General features: G+C 42.3%; 1 protein-coding gene across 6 annotated transcripts in view; it reads left to right on the forward strand.

Moving 5' to 3' along the window:
- Nucleotides 1-17,721, forward strand: part of DIAPH3 (diaphanous related formin 3) — a 530,827-nt gene that overhangs the window by 159,022 nt on the left and 354,084 nt on the right. For all 6 annotated transcript variants that reach the window (XM_043892388.1, XM_043892390.1, XM_043892386.1 and 3 more), the window contains 2 exons: nt 1,676-1,812; nt 3,576-3,681. In XM_043892388.1, coding sequence (XP_043748323.1) covers nt 1,676-1,812; nt 3,576-3,681 — 243 coding nt within the window. The remainder of the gene's footprint in view (nt 1-1,675; nt 1,813-3,575; nt 3,682-17,721) is intronic.

Genomic DNA, 17,721 nt, shown 5'->3' on the forward strand with positions numbered 1-17,721 from the left:
GGGGAATGCTCTCATTCTGATGTGGGAAGGGCAGGGAGGTGCTGGTGGCAGCTTCTGTCAGCCTCAGGTTATTAGGCCAGAGCCAGCTCTTGGTACTTGGTGGTCAGCGGCTGACTGTGCATTGGGTCTCAGTGATAATTTGCAAACCTCTGACAGTTCCCTGGGATGATTGTCAAGGCATGTTGTAGTCTCTGGCCCCATGCCTGCTTTTCTGTTTCCAGGCATGAAACCGCCTAGGATATCACAAAAGTGAGCATTTCTTGACTGGTTCAGCTGCTTCTTTGTAAACATTTCCCTGTGGCCAACAGGATAGAGAAGTCACTTCAGAAATCATACCCCGGGGCCCTTGGCCCTTCTGTTTGTACTTCCTTCTTTGTACCTGTGTTCCTTAGTAGTTTGAAGTGAGTGCAATATTTCACCACAGTGTGAAGCTTCTTTAAATAAATGCCATATACAAGATAGGAAACATAAATAAGGTTTCATAGTACTCAAAATATTTGGATCTAAGCTTGTTATAGATTTAACTTTGATACTGATATCTAATGCTAATTTTGAGTTTAATTGGAATTAAGGTCCTTTTTAGAGCTTGGTATTAATAGTAATTCTATTCGACTAATTTCTCACTCTTTAAAAGGATCCTCTGGGATGTATGGTGAATAAATAGTACTGTTTTATTGCTTTCATTCATCCTCTGTTATTTGATACTTATCTCCCATAGATTGTAAGTGGGCCCTAAGAGAGGTATACATCTTTAAATCAAAATACTGAGTCGTTAACATAACTCCTTATCTTCCAGTAGGATGTGACATCCTAGCAGTAGCAAACAAACCTTGTTTACATTCAAAATCATCCCATTTATATTAATATCATGTGTTGTCTTTTTGATGACAAAATACCATTCTGATCAGAATACATATATTCCTGCAGTAGTTCCTACATGGTATCAGCCCAAATCACCCTTCAGCTTCTGCCCATTTATGAACCAAGTGTTACTGTCTAGGCCTGTGTTGTGGAATGCGGTTACCATGCATGACTCCTGAGCCCTTGAGATGTGGCCACTCTGAACTGAGATGTGCTCTGAGTGTGGAATACACATTGGATTTTGAATACTTAGGAAGAAAAGAAAAAGTGAGAATATCTCATCAGTAAATGTTTTATAGTGATCACATGTTGAAATGATAACCTTTTGGCCATATTGAAATGCTTCTGTTAAAATGAGTTTTACTTTTTCTTGGCATTTTGTGTAGTGCCTGAGGTTCACACTGTGTTTCTCTGGGACAGTGCTCTGTCGTCCGGTGCCTCCTGCCAGCCTTCCTTCCCCCAGGAGAGTTCCTCCTGTGCATTTTGTGCGTGCCTGTTAGGGAATCTCAGTATTCCTCACTGCTTCTCCCTTTCTCCAGTTGGCCACCTGCCTATCTAATAATTGTCAGTCATATTGCTGAAAATTTCCTGTGAGCGGTCATCTGTATTTGATTGATTTTCTTAGTTTTTAATGTAAAGAGAATAGTTGTATGAATTTTTTTAGAATGTTATACATTCTTTATGTTTTCTCACTTTACTACATGTGCAAGTATATTTTCTTATAAATATTTTTTTAATAACTGCATTTTCTTCAGGGCAGTATTTTTTTTAACTAACCACTAAAATTTAACCCCTTTTTCCCAAAATGTTGTAGTATGGCTTGGAAAGAATTATGAGTGAAGAGAGGAGTCTTTCTTTGCTAGCCAGAGCCATTGATCCTGAGCAGCCTGGCATGATGATGGACGTGGTTAAGCTCCTTTCTGCAATGTGCATTGTAGGGGAGGAAAGCATGTAAGTCTCCTCAACTTGTTTCTCTCATTACACAGTAATTTAATGCAGTTTTATTCAATAATGTTTTCATTATTTTAGTCTAGAATTTATTTTAAATAAATGAAGTATACTTAAGCAGCTTATTTAGATTCATATTGGCTGAACAGAAAGGAAAAATTTTTTTCTCTTAATTGATACAGTAGTTATGGACTGACATGTTTCTATGAAAAATGGAATTCTTTATTATTTTTAAACTGTTTTGAACTCAGACCTTCAATAAACAGTCTAAATGAAGACTTTGAAAAATATACAAGTTGGTTCTGTTTCTTAAGATTTTTTTCAGATAGAAGTATAAGTGAATAATTGATGCTATAATGGTTGAGGGTACAATGTCTTGACCATAAAGTGTATCGTGAAGTTTGAACTTTAAAGACATTATCTACAATTTCTAAAGCTGTAACTAAAAAGCCATTACATGTATTGGAAGATAAAGATAAACCTTTTGTCTTTTTAAGAATGGTTACTATTCTTATTACAAGAGAGAATTTAAAAATTACTTCACGTGCCTTTTATATGTGGTAAAGATATTCAAACAACCAACAGAGCAAACAGAAACGGCCTTCTGACCTCTAAGTGTAGGCAGAGCCCTGTCACTGAAACGCCCAGCACACATTGGAAACTTGTCCACGGAGGTCCTGTGGGTCTGCTGACTGTCGCCCCGCTCAGCTGGACTTCGCTGGAGAGGCAGCAGGCACGGCTCGGCCGGCGCCCCTCCCTGGATGAGGCCGTGTCTGCTGCAGTCCCAGCTGCAAAGCCACGCGTGCAGCTTTAGCACTTTCCCGTTTTAAGAAGGCCACCCAAGTATGAATTTAATGTCGAAACATGGTGTGCCTCCTCTGTTCCCTCCCTCACCTCTCTCTTCCTCCGCCCTCTTGTCTCCATGCGTTCTTCCTCTTCCTCCCTCCTCCCCTGCATCCTGTGTCTTCTCTTTTCTCTTCTTCCTTCCCTTCTTGTCCTTCTCTTTCTTTATCCTCTTTCTCCTTTTCCTCCTTCCTCTTCTACTCTTTCTCCTTCACTTCCATATCGCTTTTATTATTTCTTGACTTCAGATAGATTATTTAAATGATGTAAAGAACTGTTAGGACTAAACTGTCTCTGTCTGCAAACTGAGATTTTACAGTATACCGGGTACTGTTAGCATAAGTATTCTTATGAAAGAAATAGTAAGTATATTTCTTACATAACCATCATTCTTTATATTTGACTATACTTACTTACTATTGTATGTTTTTGGCCACCAGAACTTCATTTACTTATGTTCAAGGCAGAGTAGGGTTGTAGTGGTTAAAAGCAGTCTGGATTCAGATCCTTGCTCTAGCACTCTATCATTTAGTAGATGTGAGACCTTAGACAAATTGCTTAACCCTTTTCTGCTTCAGTTTCCTAACTTACAGTATAGAATAGCAATAATACTTACTTTGTAGAATGACATACATTAAAACTAGCTAATACTAATATTTGTAGCACAGTTTACATAGTACCTGATGTGTAGTAAGCACTATATAAATGTTTGATAAATAAATATGATCATAGGGTTATTATGAGGAATAAATGAATATGTAACGTGGTTTGTGCTTGATATGTGCTATGTAATCAGTAAGCTACTTTTAAAATGTTATTGCTTGCCTAGAAGTAGTGACTCTGGAGGGTAGTAGGTTAAGCTACTAATTTTGAGTTACCTGGGTTATTTGTTGTTTGCAATTTAATTTGTAATTTTCCAATAGCCTTGAAGAAGTCTTGGAAGCTTTAACATCAGCTGGAGAAGAAAGAAGAATTGACAGATTTTCTTCTATTGTGGAAGGTCTTGGGCACAATTCAGTTCAATTGCAAGTAGGTTTTATGTTTATCATTCATACGTTTTGTAAATGTTTTCTCACTGACTTATATTTAATAATAACATGTGAAACTATATGCCATTTAACATTTTATGCCATTTTTAATAAGTATAGGTTTCTAACTTTACTATATCATAATTTATCTTACAGATACAACTTTGTATACGCCTGTAATTATTTCCTTAGGTTCCTAGAAAGTTGACTTACTAGGTTTCTCTGTGAAATATTTAATTATAATCCATGAATTGTTGTCTCAGTAGTTGATTATTATAATTTTGTAAAAAGTTTCAACAATTAAGTGAATTGTGGCTTTTCATTGTGTTAGTTTTATATCTGAAAAGTTGAGAGTTTTCATGAGTAAATCGAGAGAGACCGAGGTACGTACACTTAGAGATTTTCAGATATTTTATTTTAAGTGCTCCCAAAACATCATGTTAGATTGAAACTTTATAGTACCCAGGTTACCTATCTAATATTCATTTAATTTCTCTCTTTCTTGACACAATAATTTTATTGCTATAATTTTTGTTATAGCCATTGCTAATTAAACCTGAGTATCTTTTAAGGAATTATTGTAGCCTGATTTCTATCTTCAAATTTTTAAAAATCTAATTGTTGTGGTTGGGACCTGGCTATAGAGAATTTTAAAAGATCCTCAGATGATTCCAATGTATGATAAAATTTGGAAATTGAGCTTGCTAATAGATATGAAGTAAATCTGTTTTACACTTAATAGCCATTATAGTTTTAAATTTTATTTTAAAACTGCATACCTTAGCCATTTGTTCTCAATTTGGTAGGAATAGAAGAGCCAGATCTTAGCCTTAAATTAATGAAATGAGCATGATATTTGGTGACAAATCAGAAAACGTTCAGTTAGTTCAACCGCACAGCTATGTCCCACTCTCGCCCACACGCCAGGCCTCCCCATCCGTCACCAACTCACTGAGCCTGCTCAAAGTCATGTCCGTCAAGTCGGTGATGCCACCGAACCATCTCATCATCCTCTGTCGCCTCCTTGTCCTCCCGCCTTCAGTCTTTCCCAGCATCAGGGTCTTTTCTAAGGAGTCAGCTGTTCGCATGAGGTGGCCAAAGTAATGGAGCTTCAGCTTCCACATCAGTCCTTCCAATGAACACCCAGGACTGATCTCCTTTAGGATGGACTGTTTGGATCTCCTTGCAGTCCGAAGGACTCTCAAGAGTCTTCTCCAACACCACAGTTCAAAAGCATCAATTCTTCAGTGCTCAGCTTTCTTTAAGGACCATCTCTCACAGCCATACATGACTACTGGAAAAACCTTAGCTTTGACTTGATAGACCTTTGTTGGCAAAGTAATGTCTCTGCTTTTTAATACGCTGCTAGATTGGTCATAGTTTTTCTTCCAAGGAGTAAGCGTTTTTTGATTTCATGGCTGCAGTCACCATCGGCAGTGACTTTGGAACCCAGGAAAGTAAAGTCTGTCAGTGTTTCCATTGGTTCCCCATCTATTTGCAGTGAAGTGATGCAATCAGATGCCATGATCTTCCTTTTTTGAAAGTTGAGTTTTAAGCCAGCTTTTTCACTCTCCCCCTTCACTTTCTTGAACAGGCTCTTTAGTTCCTCTTCACTTTCTGCCATAAATGTGGTGTCATCTGCGTATCTGAGGTTATTGCTGTTTCTCCTGGCAATCTTGATTCCAGCTTGTGCTTTATCCAGCCCTGCATTTCGCATGATGTGCTCTGTATAGAAGTTAAATAAGCAGGGTAACAATATATAGCCTTGATGTACTCCTTTCCCAATTTGAAACCAGTCTGTTGTTCCATGTCCTGTTCTAACTGTTGCTTCTTGACCTGCATACAGATTTCTTAGGAGGCAGGTAAGATGGTCTGCTATTCCCGTCTCTTAAGAATTTTCCATGTTTTTTTGTGATCCACATGGTCAAAGGTTGGTGTAGTTAATAAAGCAGAATTAGATGTTTTTCTGTAATTCTGTTGCTTTTTCAATGATCTAACGGATGTTTTTCAATTTGGTCTCTGGTTTCTCTGCCTTTTCTAAATCCAGCTTGGATATCTGGAAGTTCTCAGTTCACATATTACTGAAGCCTGGCTTGGAGAATTTTAAGCATTACTTTACTAGCGTGTGAGATGAGTATAATTGTGCAGTAGTTTGAGCATTCTTTGGCATTGACTTTCTTTGGGATTGGAATGAAAACTGACATTTTTCAGTCCTGTGGCCACTGCTGAGTTTTCCAAATTTGCCGGCATATTGAGTGCAGCACTTTCAGAGCATCATCTTTCCGGATTTGAAATAGCTCAGCTGGAATTCCATCACATCCACTAGCTTTGTTCGTAGTGGTGCTTCCTGAGGTCCCCTGACTTCACATTCCAGGGTGTCTGGCTCTAGGTGAGTGATCACACCATCGTGATTATCTGGGTCATGAAGATCTTTTTTTGTTTAGTTCTTCTGTGTATTCTTGCCACCTCTTCTTAATATCTTCTGCTTCTGTTAGGTCCATACTATTTCTGTCCTTTATCGAACCCATCTTTGCATGAAACGGTCCCTTGCTATCTCTAATTTTCTTGAAGAGATCTCTAGTCTTTCCCATTCTATTGCCTTCCTCTATTTCTTTCCACTGATCACAGAGGAAGGCTTTCTTTTTTTTTTTTTTTTTTTTAAATTTTTAAAAATTTTTTCATTTATTTTTATTAGTTGGAGGCTAATTACTTTACAATATTGTAGTGGTTTTTGCCATATATTGACATGAATCAGCCATGGATTTACATGTGTTCCCCATCCCGATCCCACCCAATGTTCATCACACTATTCTCCATAGTGGGGCTGTACCAATTTGCATTCCCACCAACAGTGTAACTCCTCTAGGAGTTTTATAGTTTCTGGTCTTACGTTTAGATCTTTAATCCATTTTGAGTTTACTTTTGTGTATGGTGTTATAAAGTGTTCTAGTTTGATTCTTTTACAAGTGGTTGGCCAGTTTTCTCAGCACCATTTGTTAAAGAGATTGTCTTTTCTCCATTGTATATTCTTGCCTCCTTTGTCAAAGATAAGGTGTCCATGGATGCATGGATTTATCTCTGGACTTTCTAGTTTATTCCATTGATCTATATTTATGTCTTTGTGCAAGTACCATGCTGTCTTGATGACCGTAGCTTTGTAGCATAGTCTGAAGTCAGTTCCATTCTCTCTCAAGATTGCTTTGGTTATTTAGAGTCTTTTGTATTTCCATACAAATTGTGAAATTATTTGTTCTAGTTCTGTGGTAGTTTGATAGGGATTGCTCTGAGCCTATAGACTGCTTTGGGTAGTATACTCATTTTCACTATAAAGATTCTTCCAATCCAAGAACCTGGTTCTTTCTTTCATCAGTGTTTCATAGTTCTCTGTATCCAAGTCTTTTGTCTCTTTTGGTAAACTTATTCCTAGGTATTTTATTCTTTTCATTGGAAGGCTTTCTTATCTCTCCTTGCTATTCTTTGGAACTCTGCATTCAAATGGGTATATCTTTCCTTTCTCCTTTGCCTTTCTCTTCTTTTTTCAGCTATTTGTAAGGCCTCCTCAGACAACCATTTTTCCTCTTTGCATTTCTTTTTCATGGGGATGGTCTTGATCACTGCCCCCTATACACTGTCATGAACCTACATCCATAGTTCTTTAGGCACTCTGTCTATCAGATCTAATCCCTTCAATCTGTTTGTCACTTCCACCGTATAATTGTAAGGGCTTTGATTTAGGTCGTTCCTGAATGGACTTGTGCTTTTCCCTACTTTCTTCAATTTAAGTGTGAATTTGGCAATAAGAAGTTCATGATCTGAGCCACAGGCAGCTCCTGATCTTGTTTTTGCTGACTGTATAGAACTTCTCCATCTTTGGCTGCAAAGAATATAATCAGTCTGACTTAGGTATTGACCATCTGGTGATGTCCATGTGTAGAGTCTTCTCTTGTGTTGTTGGAAGGTGTTGCTATGACCAGTGTGTTCTCTTGGCAAAACTCTGTTACCTTTTGTCCTGCTTCATTCTGTACTCCAAGGCCAGAAAATGTTGGGTATTGTCTAGTTAATGATTTTTTATGACCTTTCTGAGGATGGTGTGTGTGAATCTCCTTCTGATGGCAGCCTTTGCTAATGGCAGGGATGAGCCCTATGAGCTTGTTGTCAGGGGGCAGTGGGCAGCCCTGGGGTCTGAGTGCTGTGTGCTGGGTGTCTGGGGCAGCGGGCAGTCCTGGGGTCTGAGTGCTGTGTGCTGGGTGTCTGGGGCAGCGGGCAGCCCTGGGGTCTGAGTGCTGTGAGCCTGGTGTCTGGGGCAGCGGGCAGTCCTGGGGTCTGAGTGCTGTGTGCTGGGTGTCTGGGGCAGCGGGCAGCCCTGGGGTCTGAGTGCTGTGTGCCTGGTGTCTGGGGCAGCGGGCAGCCCTGGGGTCTGAGTGCTGTGTGCCTGGTGTCTGGGGCAGCGGGCAGCCGTGGGGTCTGAGTGCTGTGTGCTGGGTGTCTGGGGCAGTGGGCAGTCCTGGGGTCTGAGTGCTGTGTGCCTGGTGTCTGGGGCAGCGGGCAGCCGTGGGGTCTGAGTGCTGTGTGCTGGGTGTCTGGGGCAGTGGGCAGCCCTGGGGTCTGAGTGCTGTGTGCCTGGTGTCTGGGGCAGCGGGCAGCCCTGGGGTCTGAGTGCTGTGAGCCTGGTGTCTGGGGCAGCAGGCAGCCCTGGGGTCTGAGTGCTGTTAGCCTGGTGTCTGGGGCAGCGGGCAGCCCTGGGGTCTGAGTGCTGTGTGCTGGGTGTCTGGGGCAGCGGGCAGCCCTGGGGTCTGAGTGCTGTGAGCCTGGTGTCTGGGGCAGCGGGCAGCCTTGGGGTCTGAGTGCTGTGTGCTGGGTGTCTGGGGCAGCGGGCAGCCCTGGGTGTCTGGGGCAGTGGGCAGCCCTGGGGTCTGAGTGCTGTGTGCTGGGTGTCTGGGGCAGCGGGCAGTCCTGGGGTCTGAGTGCTGTGTGCTGGGTGTCTGGGGCAGCGGGCAGTCCTGGGGTCTGAGTGCTGTGTGCTGGGTGTCTGGGGCAGTGGGCAGCCCTGGGGTCTGAGTGCTGTGAGCCTGGTGTCTGGGGCAGCGGGCAGCCCTGGGGTCTGAGTGCTGTGTGCTGGGTGTCTGGGGCAGCGGGCAGCCCTGGGGTCTGAGTGCTGTGAGCCTGGTGTCTGGGGCAGCGGGCAGCCTTGGGGTCTGAGTGCTGTGTGCTGGGTGTCTGGGGCAGTGGGCAGTCCTGGGGTCTGAGTGCTGTGTGCTGGGTGTTTGGGGCAGCGGGCAGACTTGGGGTCTGAGTGCTGTGTGCTGGGTGTCTGGGGCAGTGGGCAGTCCTGGGGTCTGAGTGCTGTGTGCTGGGTGTCTGGGGCAGTGGGCAGCCCTGGGGTCTGAGTGCTGTGTGCTGGGTCTCTGGGGGCAGCAGGCAGCCTTGGGGTCTGGGTCCTGTGTGGTCAGTCTTGCATGAGTCCAGTCCCTGGGGCTTCTGGAAATGAGCCCATCCTTCCTCACGTGGGAGTGGGGGCTGGGCTGTGTGTCCGCTCCTGTTTCAGCCCTGCTCCTTCAGTTGCTTGTGGGCTGGGGCCTGTTCGTTCATGCTCCTTTACCCTTTCTTCCTCTTCCCTCCTTTCTCATCGGCTCTGGATTTCTTGTTCCCCACAGTGCTAATGAAGAGTGAGCCTGAAAGAACCTGTGTAAACAAAAGCTGAACAATTGCTTTATCTGAGTTTTCCTCTAGTACTCTTGTACCTTAACTTGTGTAGTATTTGTGCAAATCCCACTAGGTTATTATATTAATTTTGGTAATTTCTGCAGCATATTAGAAATTATCTCTAATTTAAAAAAATCTCAGTATAAAATGTCATTGTTACATGTAAAGTTTAAGTAAACATCTTTTTGTTCTAATACACGCTTTTCATATTTAATGACACACATGTTACAAGAATGATGAAATGAATAGAATTTTGAATCAGCCAGACTTGAATTTGAATCCAGCTTTTCACATCCTAGCTTTAAGACATTTTAGATCACTTCCTCAATCTTTTCTATACCTCAGTTTTCTCAGTTTCAAGGTAGCAATAATCTCGGTACCTAGCTCATTTTTGATGTAAGGATTACATAGGATATGAATTAAAATGCTTAGTGCACTGCTTGGTTCATTAACAGAAGCATTTAGTAAATGCTGGCTTTAGAAAGTATTTTGGTAAACTGAAAAGACAAAGTCAGTGGAGATTAAATGTGATCTTCATTTTTTAAGGAACCATTACCAGTGCTGATATTAGAATTGGTACTTAACTATGAAGCATTTAATGAAAACTTATTAACAAAAATTTATGTTCACATATAAACACATGCACAGAGTTTTATAGTGGTTTTATTTGTCATAACCCCACACTGTGAACAACACAGATGTCCCTCAGCAGGGGGGTGGTTACAGTGTGGTACACCTATGCTTAGAATGTCCTTCACCGTTAGAAAGGATGGACTACCGGTTTCATACAGCTTGCATGGGTCTTCAGAGAATTATCCAGACTGAAAAATGCTAGTCCTAAAAAGTTACACACTGTGTGATTCCATTCTCGGAATCAAATGGAATGTGATTCCATTCTTAGAATCAAACTAAATTATGGAGAATAGTTCTCTAAGAGCAATTTATTGCTTTACTGATTTTCAAAGGTTTGCATTGGGGTCTGGAAAAGTGTTGGACAAGGCTATAAATAATAGCAGGAAGGAATGTTGTGTGATTAAAGCTGTTCTGTATCTTAATTGTGCAGATGTTTACACAAATCTGTACATGTGATGAAATTGTGTAGAACTGTACATGCATCTACAGTTGAGTGTAAAGCTGGTAAAATCTGAAAAACTCTGTGGATAGTAGCAGTTTCAGCTTCTTGGTTTCGGTATTGTACTATATGATGCAGGATGTTACCAGTGGGAGGAATTGTGTGAGGAATACTGAGGACTAATCTGTATTTCTTTTTCCAAACTTCCCATGAATCTGTAATTACTTCAAAATAAAAGGTCTAAATCTTGATGAAACTGGGCTTCCAACTTTATTTTTTTGCATCATTATTACATCATTTGATATTTGAAAGGTGTGAGGGAAAAGATAAAGAAGGGCTTGGTAAGACCAAAGGCAAGTTCTGCCTAGGTATGTGACAGGGTTGACTCATTAATTGGGAAGTTTGACTTTTGTTGTTGTTTAGTCACTAAGTCGTGTCCAACTCTTTGTGACCACGTGGATTGTAGCCCACCAGGCTCCTTGGTCATGGGATGTCCCAGGCAGCATCGGTGGAGCGGACTGCTGTTTCCTCCTGCAGGGCGTCTTCCCTGCCCAGGGACCGAGTCTGTGTCTCCTGCTTGGCAGGCAGACTCTTTACCACTGAGACACCTGAGAGGCCCTAGGTGGTTTATACCTTTTGGTTATTATAATGCTACTGTGAATATTTGTGGAGATGATATTTTTAAACAGCTGATAATTTGCCTTACTCAGTGTTCGGGCATTAAGGGTGGAGGGGAGGGGCCTATAGCAGCCTCTTCCTGGACAGTGGTGGAAGTCATGTCATTAATTCACTTCTAGAGAAATTTTTACCAGGTTACAGGTGGCTGATTATATTTGCTTTATGAAACCAGTTGCCTTATTAATTATATTTTCTATTGTGCTTAGTAGTGTTATTTTTTAAGTCCTATAAACACTGAAGTTTCTTGATAAAATTTTTAAAGTTTAATTTTCATTGAGAAGTAAAGGTCATTAGCATCATTTAAGTTTCTTGCCTGTTTTTCTGATAAGTTCAGGTTAAATTTGTGTGGTCTTGATTAAGAATAGACAATGGGAAGAATTTTGCTAAATTCTACTATCCCCACTGAATAATTTTGTTGGGAGTTTTTATACTAATGGATGTTTCTTCTTATAAAACAAAATATATGAAATAGCTAGCAGCTAAGAAGTTAAAAGTAAAGATATTATTTTCCAGATAGCTAACTAAGGGAGAGATAACTAAATTCTTTTTCTGGGATTGCTTGTGCTCTATTTCCTTTGAAATGGTCAAACAATACTGTAGTAGTAATAGCTAAATACGTTTTCTTTTTGGGTGTTGCTCAATTAAATACAAATAAAAACTATTTTAGCACCAGCCAGTTATCAGTTTTCCCATAAGGCTCTAAGTAGCCATTTTACTCCATTAGCTATATAAGATGCACTTATTAAAATGTACTAGACAGGAGTGATATTAACAAATCAAAAAATAAACCTTGTTTGTCTCTCAATAAAGTAGAAACCAGTTGTTTGCTTTTAAATTGGAGAAAATGGGAGATAGTAAAATTAAAAAAAAATGCTCATTGTTCTTTTATTGCAAAGTATATTTATTCCAAAGTATTTTTTAAAGGAGGATTGTTACATTTTCTTGAGTCTGATAATAATAATTATGAAGATAATGTGACTGCTTCTGATTTTGATAGAATTGAGCAGACTTCCACCCATTTCTCCACATAGCATAGTAGGAAAGTGCCAAATTTAGCACCAGAAATAATGTAAAATTATTTCAGGCCTTCAGTTCAGTTCACTTGCTCAGTCATGTCTGATTTTTTGCTACCTCGTGAACCAAAGCACACCAGGCCTACCTGTCCATCACCAACTCCCAGAGTCCACCCGAACCCATGTCCATTGAGTCGGTGATGCCATCAAACCATCTCATCCTCTGTCATCCCCTTCTCCTCACGCCCTCAATCTTTCCCAGCATCTGGGTCGTTTCAAATGAGTCAGCTCTTTGCATCACGTAGCCAAAGTATTGGAGTTTCAGTTTCAACATCACTCCTTCCAATGAATGTTCAGGACTGATTTTCCTCAGGATGGACTGGTTGGACCTCCTTGCAGTGACTCTCAAGAGTCTTCTCCAACACCACAGTTCAAAAGCATCAATTCTTTGGTGCTCAGCTTTCTTTATAGTCAGATGCTCACATCCATACATGCCTACTGGAAAAACCATAGCTTTGACTAGACGGACCTTTGTTGACAAAGTAATGTCTCTGCTTTTTAATACGCTGAGGTTGGTCATAACTTTCCTTCCAAGGAGTAAGCGTCTTTTAATTTCATGGCTGCAGTCACCATCTGCAGTGATTTTGGAGCCCAGAAAAATAAAGTCAGCCACTGTTTCCACTATTTCCGCATCTATCTGCCATGAAGTGATGGGACTGGATGCCATGATCTTAGTTTTCTGAATGTTGAGCTTTAAGCCAACTTTTTCGCTCTCCTCTTTCACTTTCATCAAGAAACTTCTTAGTTCTCTTCACTTTCTGCCATAAGGGTGGTGTCATCTACGTATCTGAGGTTATTGATATTTCTTCCAGCAATCTTGATTCCAGCTTGTGTTTCATCCAGCCTGCCATTTCGCATGATATACTCTGCATATAAGTTAAATAAGCAGGGTGACAATATACAGGCTTGATGTACTCCTTTTCCTATTTGGAACCAGTCTGTTGTTCCATGTCCAGTTCTAACTATTGCTTCTTGACCTGCCTACAGGTTTCTCAAGAAGCAGGTCAGGTGGTCTAGCATTCCCATCTCTTTCAGAATTTTCCACAGTTTATTGTGATCCACACAGTCAAAGGCTTTGGCATAGTCAATAAAGCAGAAATAGATGTTTTTCTGGAACTCTCTTGCTTTTTCGATGATCCAGTGTATGTTGGCAATTTGATCTCTGGTTCCTCTGCCTTTTCTAAAACAAGTTTGAACATCTGGCATTTCATGGTTCACGTATTGCTGAAGCCTGGCTTGGAGAATTTTGAGCATTACTTTACTAGCATGTGAGATGAGTGCAATTGTGCGGTAGTTTCAGTATTCTTTGGGATTGCCTTTCTTCGTGATTGGAGTAAAAACTGACCTTTTCCAGTCCTGTGGCCACTGCTGAGTTTTTCTAATTTGCTGGCATATTGAGTGCAGTACTTTCACAGCATCACCTTTCAGGGTTCGAAATATCTCAACTGGTATTCCATCACCTCCACTAGCCTTGTTCGTAGTGATGCTTCCTATGGCCCACTTGACTTCACATTCCAGGATGTCTGGCTCTAGGTGAGTGATCACACCATCGTGATTATCTGGATCATGAAGATCTTTTTTGTACAGTTTTTCTGTGTATTCTTGCCACCTCTTCTTAATATCTTCTGCTTCTGTTAGGTCCATACCATTTCTGTCCTTTTTTGAGCCCATCTTTGCATGAAATGTTCCCTTGGTATCTCAGATTTACTTGAAGAGATCTCTAGTCTTTCCCTTCTATTGTTTTCCTCTATTTCTTTGCATTTAATGCTGAGGAAGGCTTTTTTATCTCTCCTTGCTATTCTTTGGAACTCTGCATTCAAATGGGTTTATCTTTCCTTTTCTCCTTTGCTTTTTGCTTCCCTTCTTTTCTCAGCTATTTGTAAGGCCTCCTCAGACAACCATTTTGCTTTTTTGCATTTCTTTTCCATGGGGATGGTCTTGATCCCTGTCTCCTGTACAATGCACGAACCCCCATCCATAGTTCATCAGGCACTCTGTCTATCAGATCTAGTCCCTTAAATCTATTTCTCACTTCCACTGTATAGTCATAAGGGATTTGATTTAGTCATACCTGAATGGTCTAGTGGTTTTCCCCACTTTCTTCAATTTAAGTCTGAATTTTGCAATAAGGAGTTCATGATCTGAGCCACAGTCAGCACTTGGTCTTGTTTTTGCTGACTGTATAGAGCTTCTCCATCTTTGGCTGCAAAGAATAAAATCAATCTGATTTTGGTATGACCATCTGGTGATGTCTATGTATAGAGTCCTCTCTTTTGTTGTTGGTAGAGGGTGTTTGCTATGACTGGCGCGTTCACTCAGCAGAACTCTTTTAGCCTTGCTTCATTCTGTACTCCAAGGCCAAGTTTGCCTGTTATTCCAGGTATTTCTTGACTTCCTACTTTTGCATTTCAGGCCTTATAGAGTCTTATATGAGAAAAGAAAGTATAGGTGTAAACATTGCACTTAAGTGTACATTAGTTTCTTTTCTCAAATGTGTCATACAGAGGTTTTCATCGTCAAGCAAAGTAATCCTCTCTGCTTAATTTAAGCAGGAAACGGGGCTGAGCACCTTACAGAATTTCTTGTAGGCTTGTGCCCATGTGTGGATATATGTGGCAGCAGTAATGCAGAAGAGGAGAGAGCAGACCATATCCAGGAATGTCCTACTGGAAACAGCACTCCTAATCCCTGCTTTGGGCCACGCTGGAGGGCTCTGCCACCCTGCTGGGAGAGCTTCAGCCACACCGAACTCCTTCCGTCCCTGGGTCCAGCCTTCCTGTGGTGATTAGCGTCTTGTGTTGTCTGGGTCTTCCGGAGAGGAGGGTTGGAATAATGTGGATGGGCCAATCTCTAGTGTCTGTCACACTTTGATTTTCATTTCTCTCCTCTTGTTATTTTTCTATGTGTGTTTTCTCTCTTCTCTTGTTATTTAAATCTGTGTTTTTGGGCACAGGGCTGATGGAATTGTGGTATATTTTTGTAAGGAATGGAATCAAAGTGTGGGAATCCTGGAGTGTTTTTGGGTGGCTGTTTGACTTTTCCTCTGCATCTCTGTCCTCACTGACAGCATGTTGTACCTTCCCTTTCTACAGTGTCTTCCTGATCAGTCTTCTTGGACTTACGGCTGGGAGGGTCAAGAGTACCAAGGATCTGTGATTTCTTGCCACTCGTAACCTACTCTGTTAATCTTCCACCCTTGCAGGGGGGTGCTGCTGTCCAAAGACACAGACTCCTAGATCTAAAAAAAGGACTCCCTTTACCCACAGCCGTAACAGTAGCTTGAGTTTCAGCTTTGTTAGCCCCAGATTCCAGCTGCAGGGGTCACGTTAGAGCAAAGACACTCTGCACAGCAGATACTCTGATCAGCACAGGCTGTGACGATATCTGTTCCGTTCGTCCCCTTGAGTGTTTGATGAAGCCTGATGGTCAGCCGTGCCTCCAGCCGCAGGTTGAGTTTGCCCTGCACTACTGACCTCAGCCATGCCTCTCAGATCGCAGATCCTGTCAGCTGAACACATCCTGTAAACCACCAGGGACCATCTTAGGACACCAGGAAGCTTTCTTGGTTTCTTCTGTTGCAGTTTCACTCAACCTCAGGTTTGAATGATTGCACAGACTTTGTTCAGCAAGGCGGACATAGGGGCAGCTCTTTCAGCCCTGACAAGCCTGACGGTGAGTTGAGGCTGGTCTGAGTGCCTTGCGGGGCTGCAGCATGTCACTGACTACTTCAGGCAAAGCCAGGGGCGTGTCTCTCAGGGCCTGTTCCCTTGGTGTCTCATCGTAGGTGTCTGTCTGCTGATGCCCTTACGTCTTTTCTCTCCAGGAAACTTGCCAGCGGAACCAGAGTTGCCTCAGGGTGGAGACATGACCACAGTTGTCTAAGGCTGTGTGTGTACAGATCCTGATTCCTCAACAGCTAAACACCTCTTATGAGTGCCTCTGAGGTGCGCGGCAGTGTTTTAGGGCAGAGAGGCACGTTAACGCCTGGCTCCCCTGTCCGATGCATGGTCTTGGAGGTGCATGTGGAGCCCCTGGGTGGAGCGTGCTGTCTGGAGTGCTCGGCCCCCGTCAGGAAGCTGCTGGGTGACTGCTTTCAGTGAGGCCTCCCAGCTGGCTGCTCAGGAAAGTTGAGTCCCGTTCTTCTTTGTGAAGGGCTGTGTGATGGCCTGGCAGAGACGGCAGCTGTGTCACAGGAGAGGAACTTGAAGCTTGGGGAGCACAGATCTTTCAGAATGGACTTGGGTCTGCCTGCCCTTTGGGTCTGGAGGGTGGATGCATTCTCTGTCTTCCAAGGCGGTTTGCTGTAAAGACAGCCTGGTAAAGGTCTTGCAGAACGGTGGTCTCCACCTCTGCTTGCAGTGCTTTCAGACCCTTGAGAGCCCCGCGCAGCGTTTCCTGGCCACGGCGATCAGTGCTGTCCCTCCGCCTGTCTCCTCCGTGGCTTCTTTTCCTTCAGTCTGATGCTCCTGGTGGTGTTTCTGTACACTCGCTGTGCCTTGATGTCATGTGAATGGAGCAAAGTCTTCACTAATTTTGGTTCGTGTGACGGTACACTAATTGCTGTTTAAAGGGAGACGTGTTTTCTAAAGTTTCTCAATCAGAGAGGAGAACGCGCCCGTCAGAGAGCAGACGTGAGTGTGGGCGCGTGGGGCCGCTCGGCTCAGAGGGGCGGAATTCTGGTTCTCTTGTCTTTGGTGCACTGATGCCAACCTGTAGCAACTTTAGTTTCTGAGCTTGATCAGAATATATTTAAATATAAATATATTTTAAATATGGGCTTCTCTGGTAGCTCAGATGGTGAAGAATCTGCCTGCAGTGCAAGGGATCAAATTCGATCCCTGGGTCAGGAAGATCCCCTGGAGAAGGGAATGGCAACTCACTCTACTCTTCTTGCCTGGAGAATTCCATGGACAGAGGAGCCTGGCGGGCTCAAACAGTCAGATACAACTGAGCAACTAACACACGCACACGTGCATACATACTTGAAATAAACTTAAATCCTTAATTGCCTCCAGGTTTCTCAAAATTTGACTTAGTATATTTTTAGATACTTCCAGTTAGCTGGATCTTTGCTGTGTTTCTGTGGACCACTGTTTTTACTGTTAATTTGGCTGCGTTGGGTGTTGGTTGCGGCACGCGGATCTTTGCTCTGTTGTGGGGTCCTTTGATGCAGCGCAGGGACTCTCTAGTCATGGCGCTTGGGCTCTGGAGTGTGCAGGCTTGGTACTTGTGGTACATGGGCTTAGTTGCTCCGTGACACATGGGATCCTAGTTCCCTGGCCAGGAATTGAACCCACGTCCCCTGCATTGCAAGGCTGGTTTTTAACCATTAGGCCACCAGGGAAGTCTGGACGACATATTTTTTACTAATAACCCAAATCTTGTAATTTCTTTTCACCCATTATTGAAGCACATAGCCATTATTCTACTTCTTTCTCTTTTTTTAATTGTGGTAAAATATACACAACATTAAATTAGATAATTTGAAAATAATACTCTTGCTGCAACTTGCCTT

This window comes from Cervus elaphus, chromosome 30 (assembly GCF_910594005.1).
Source record: "Cervus elaphus chromosome 30, mCerEla1.1, whole genome shotgun sequence".
Lineage (NCBI taxonomy): Eukaryota > Metazoa > Chordata > Mammalia > Artiodactyla > Cervidae > Cervus > Cervus elaphus.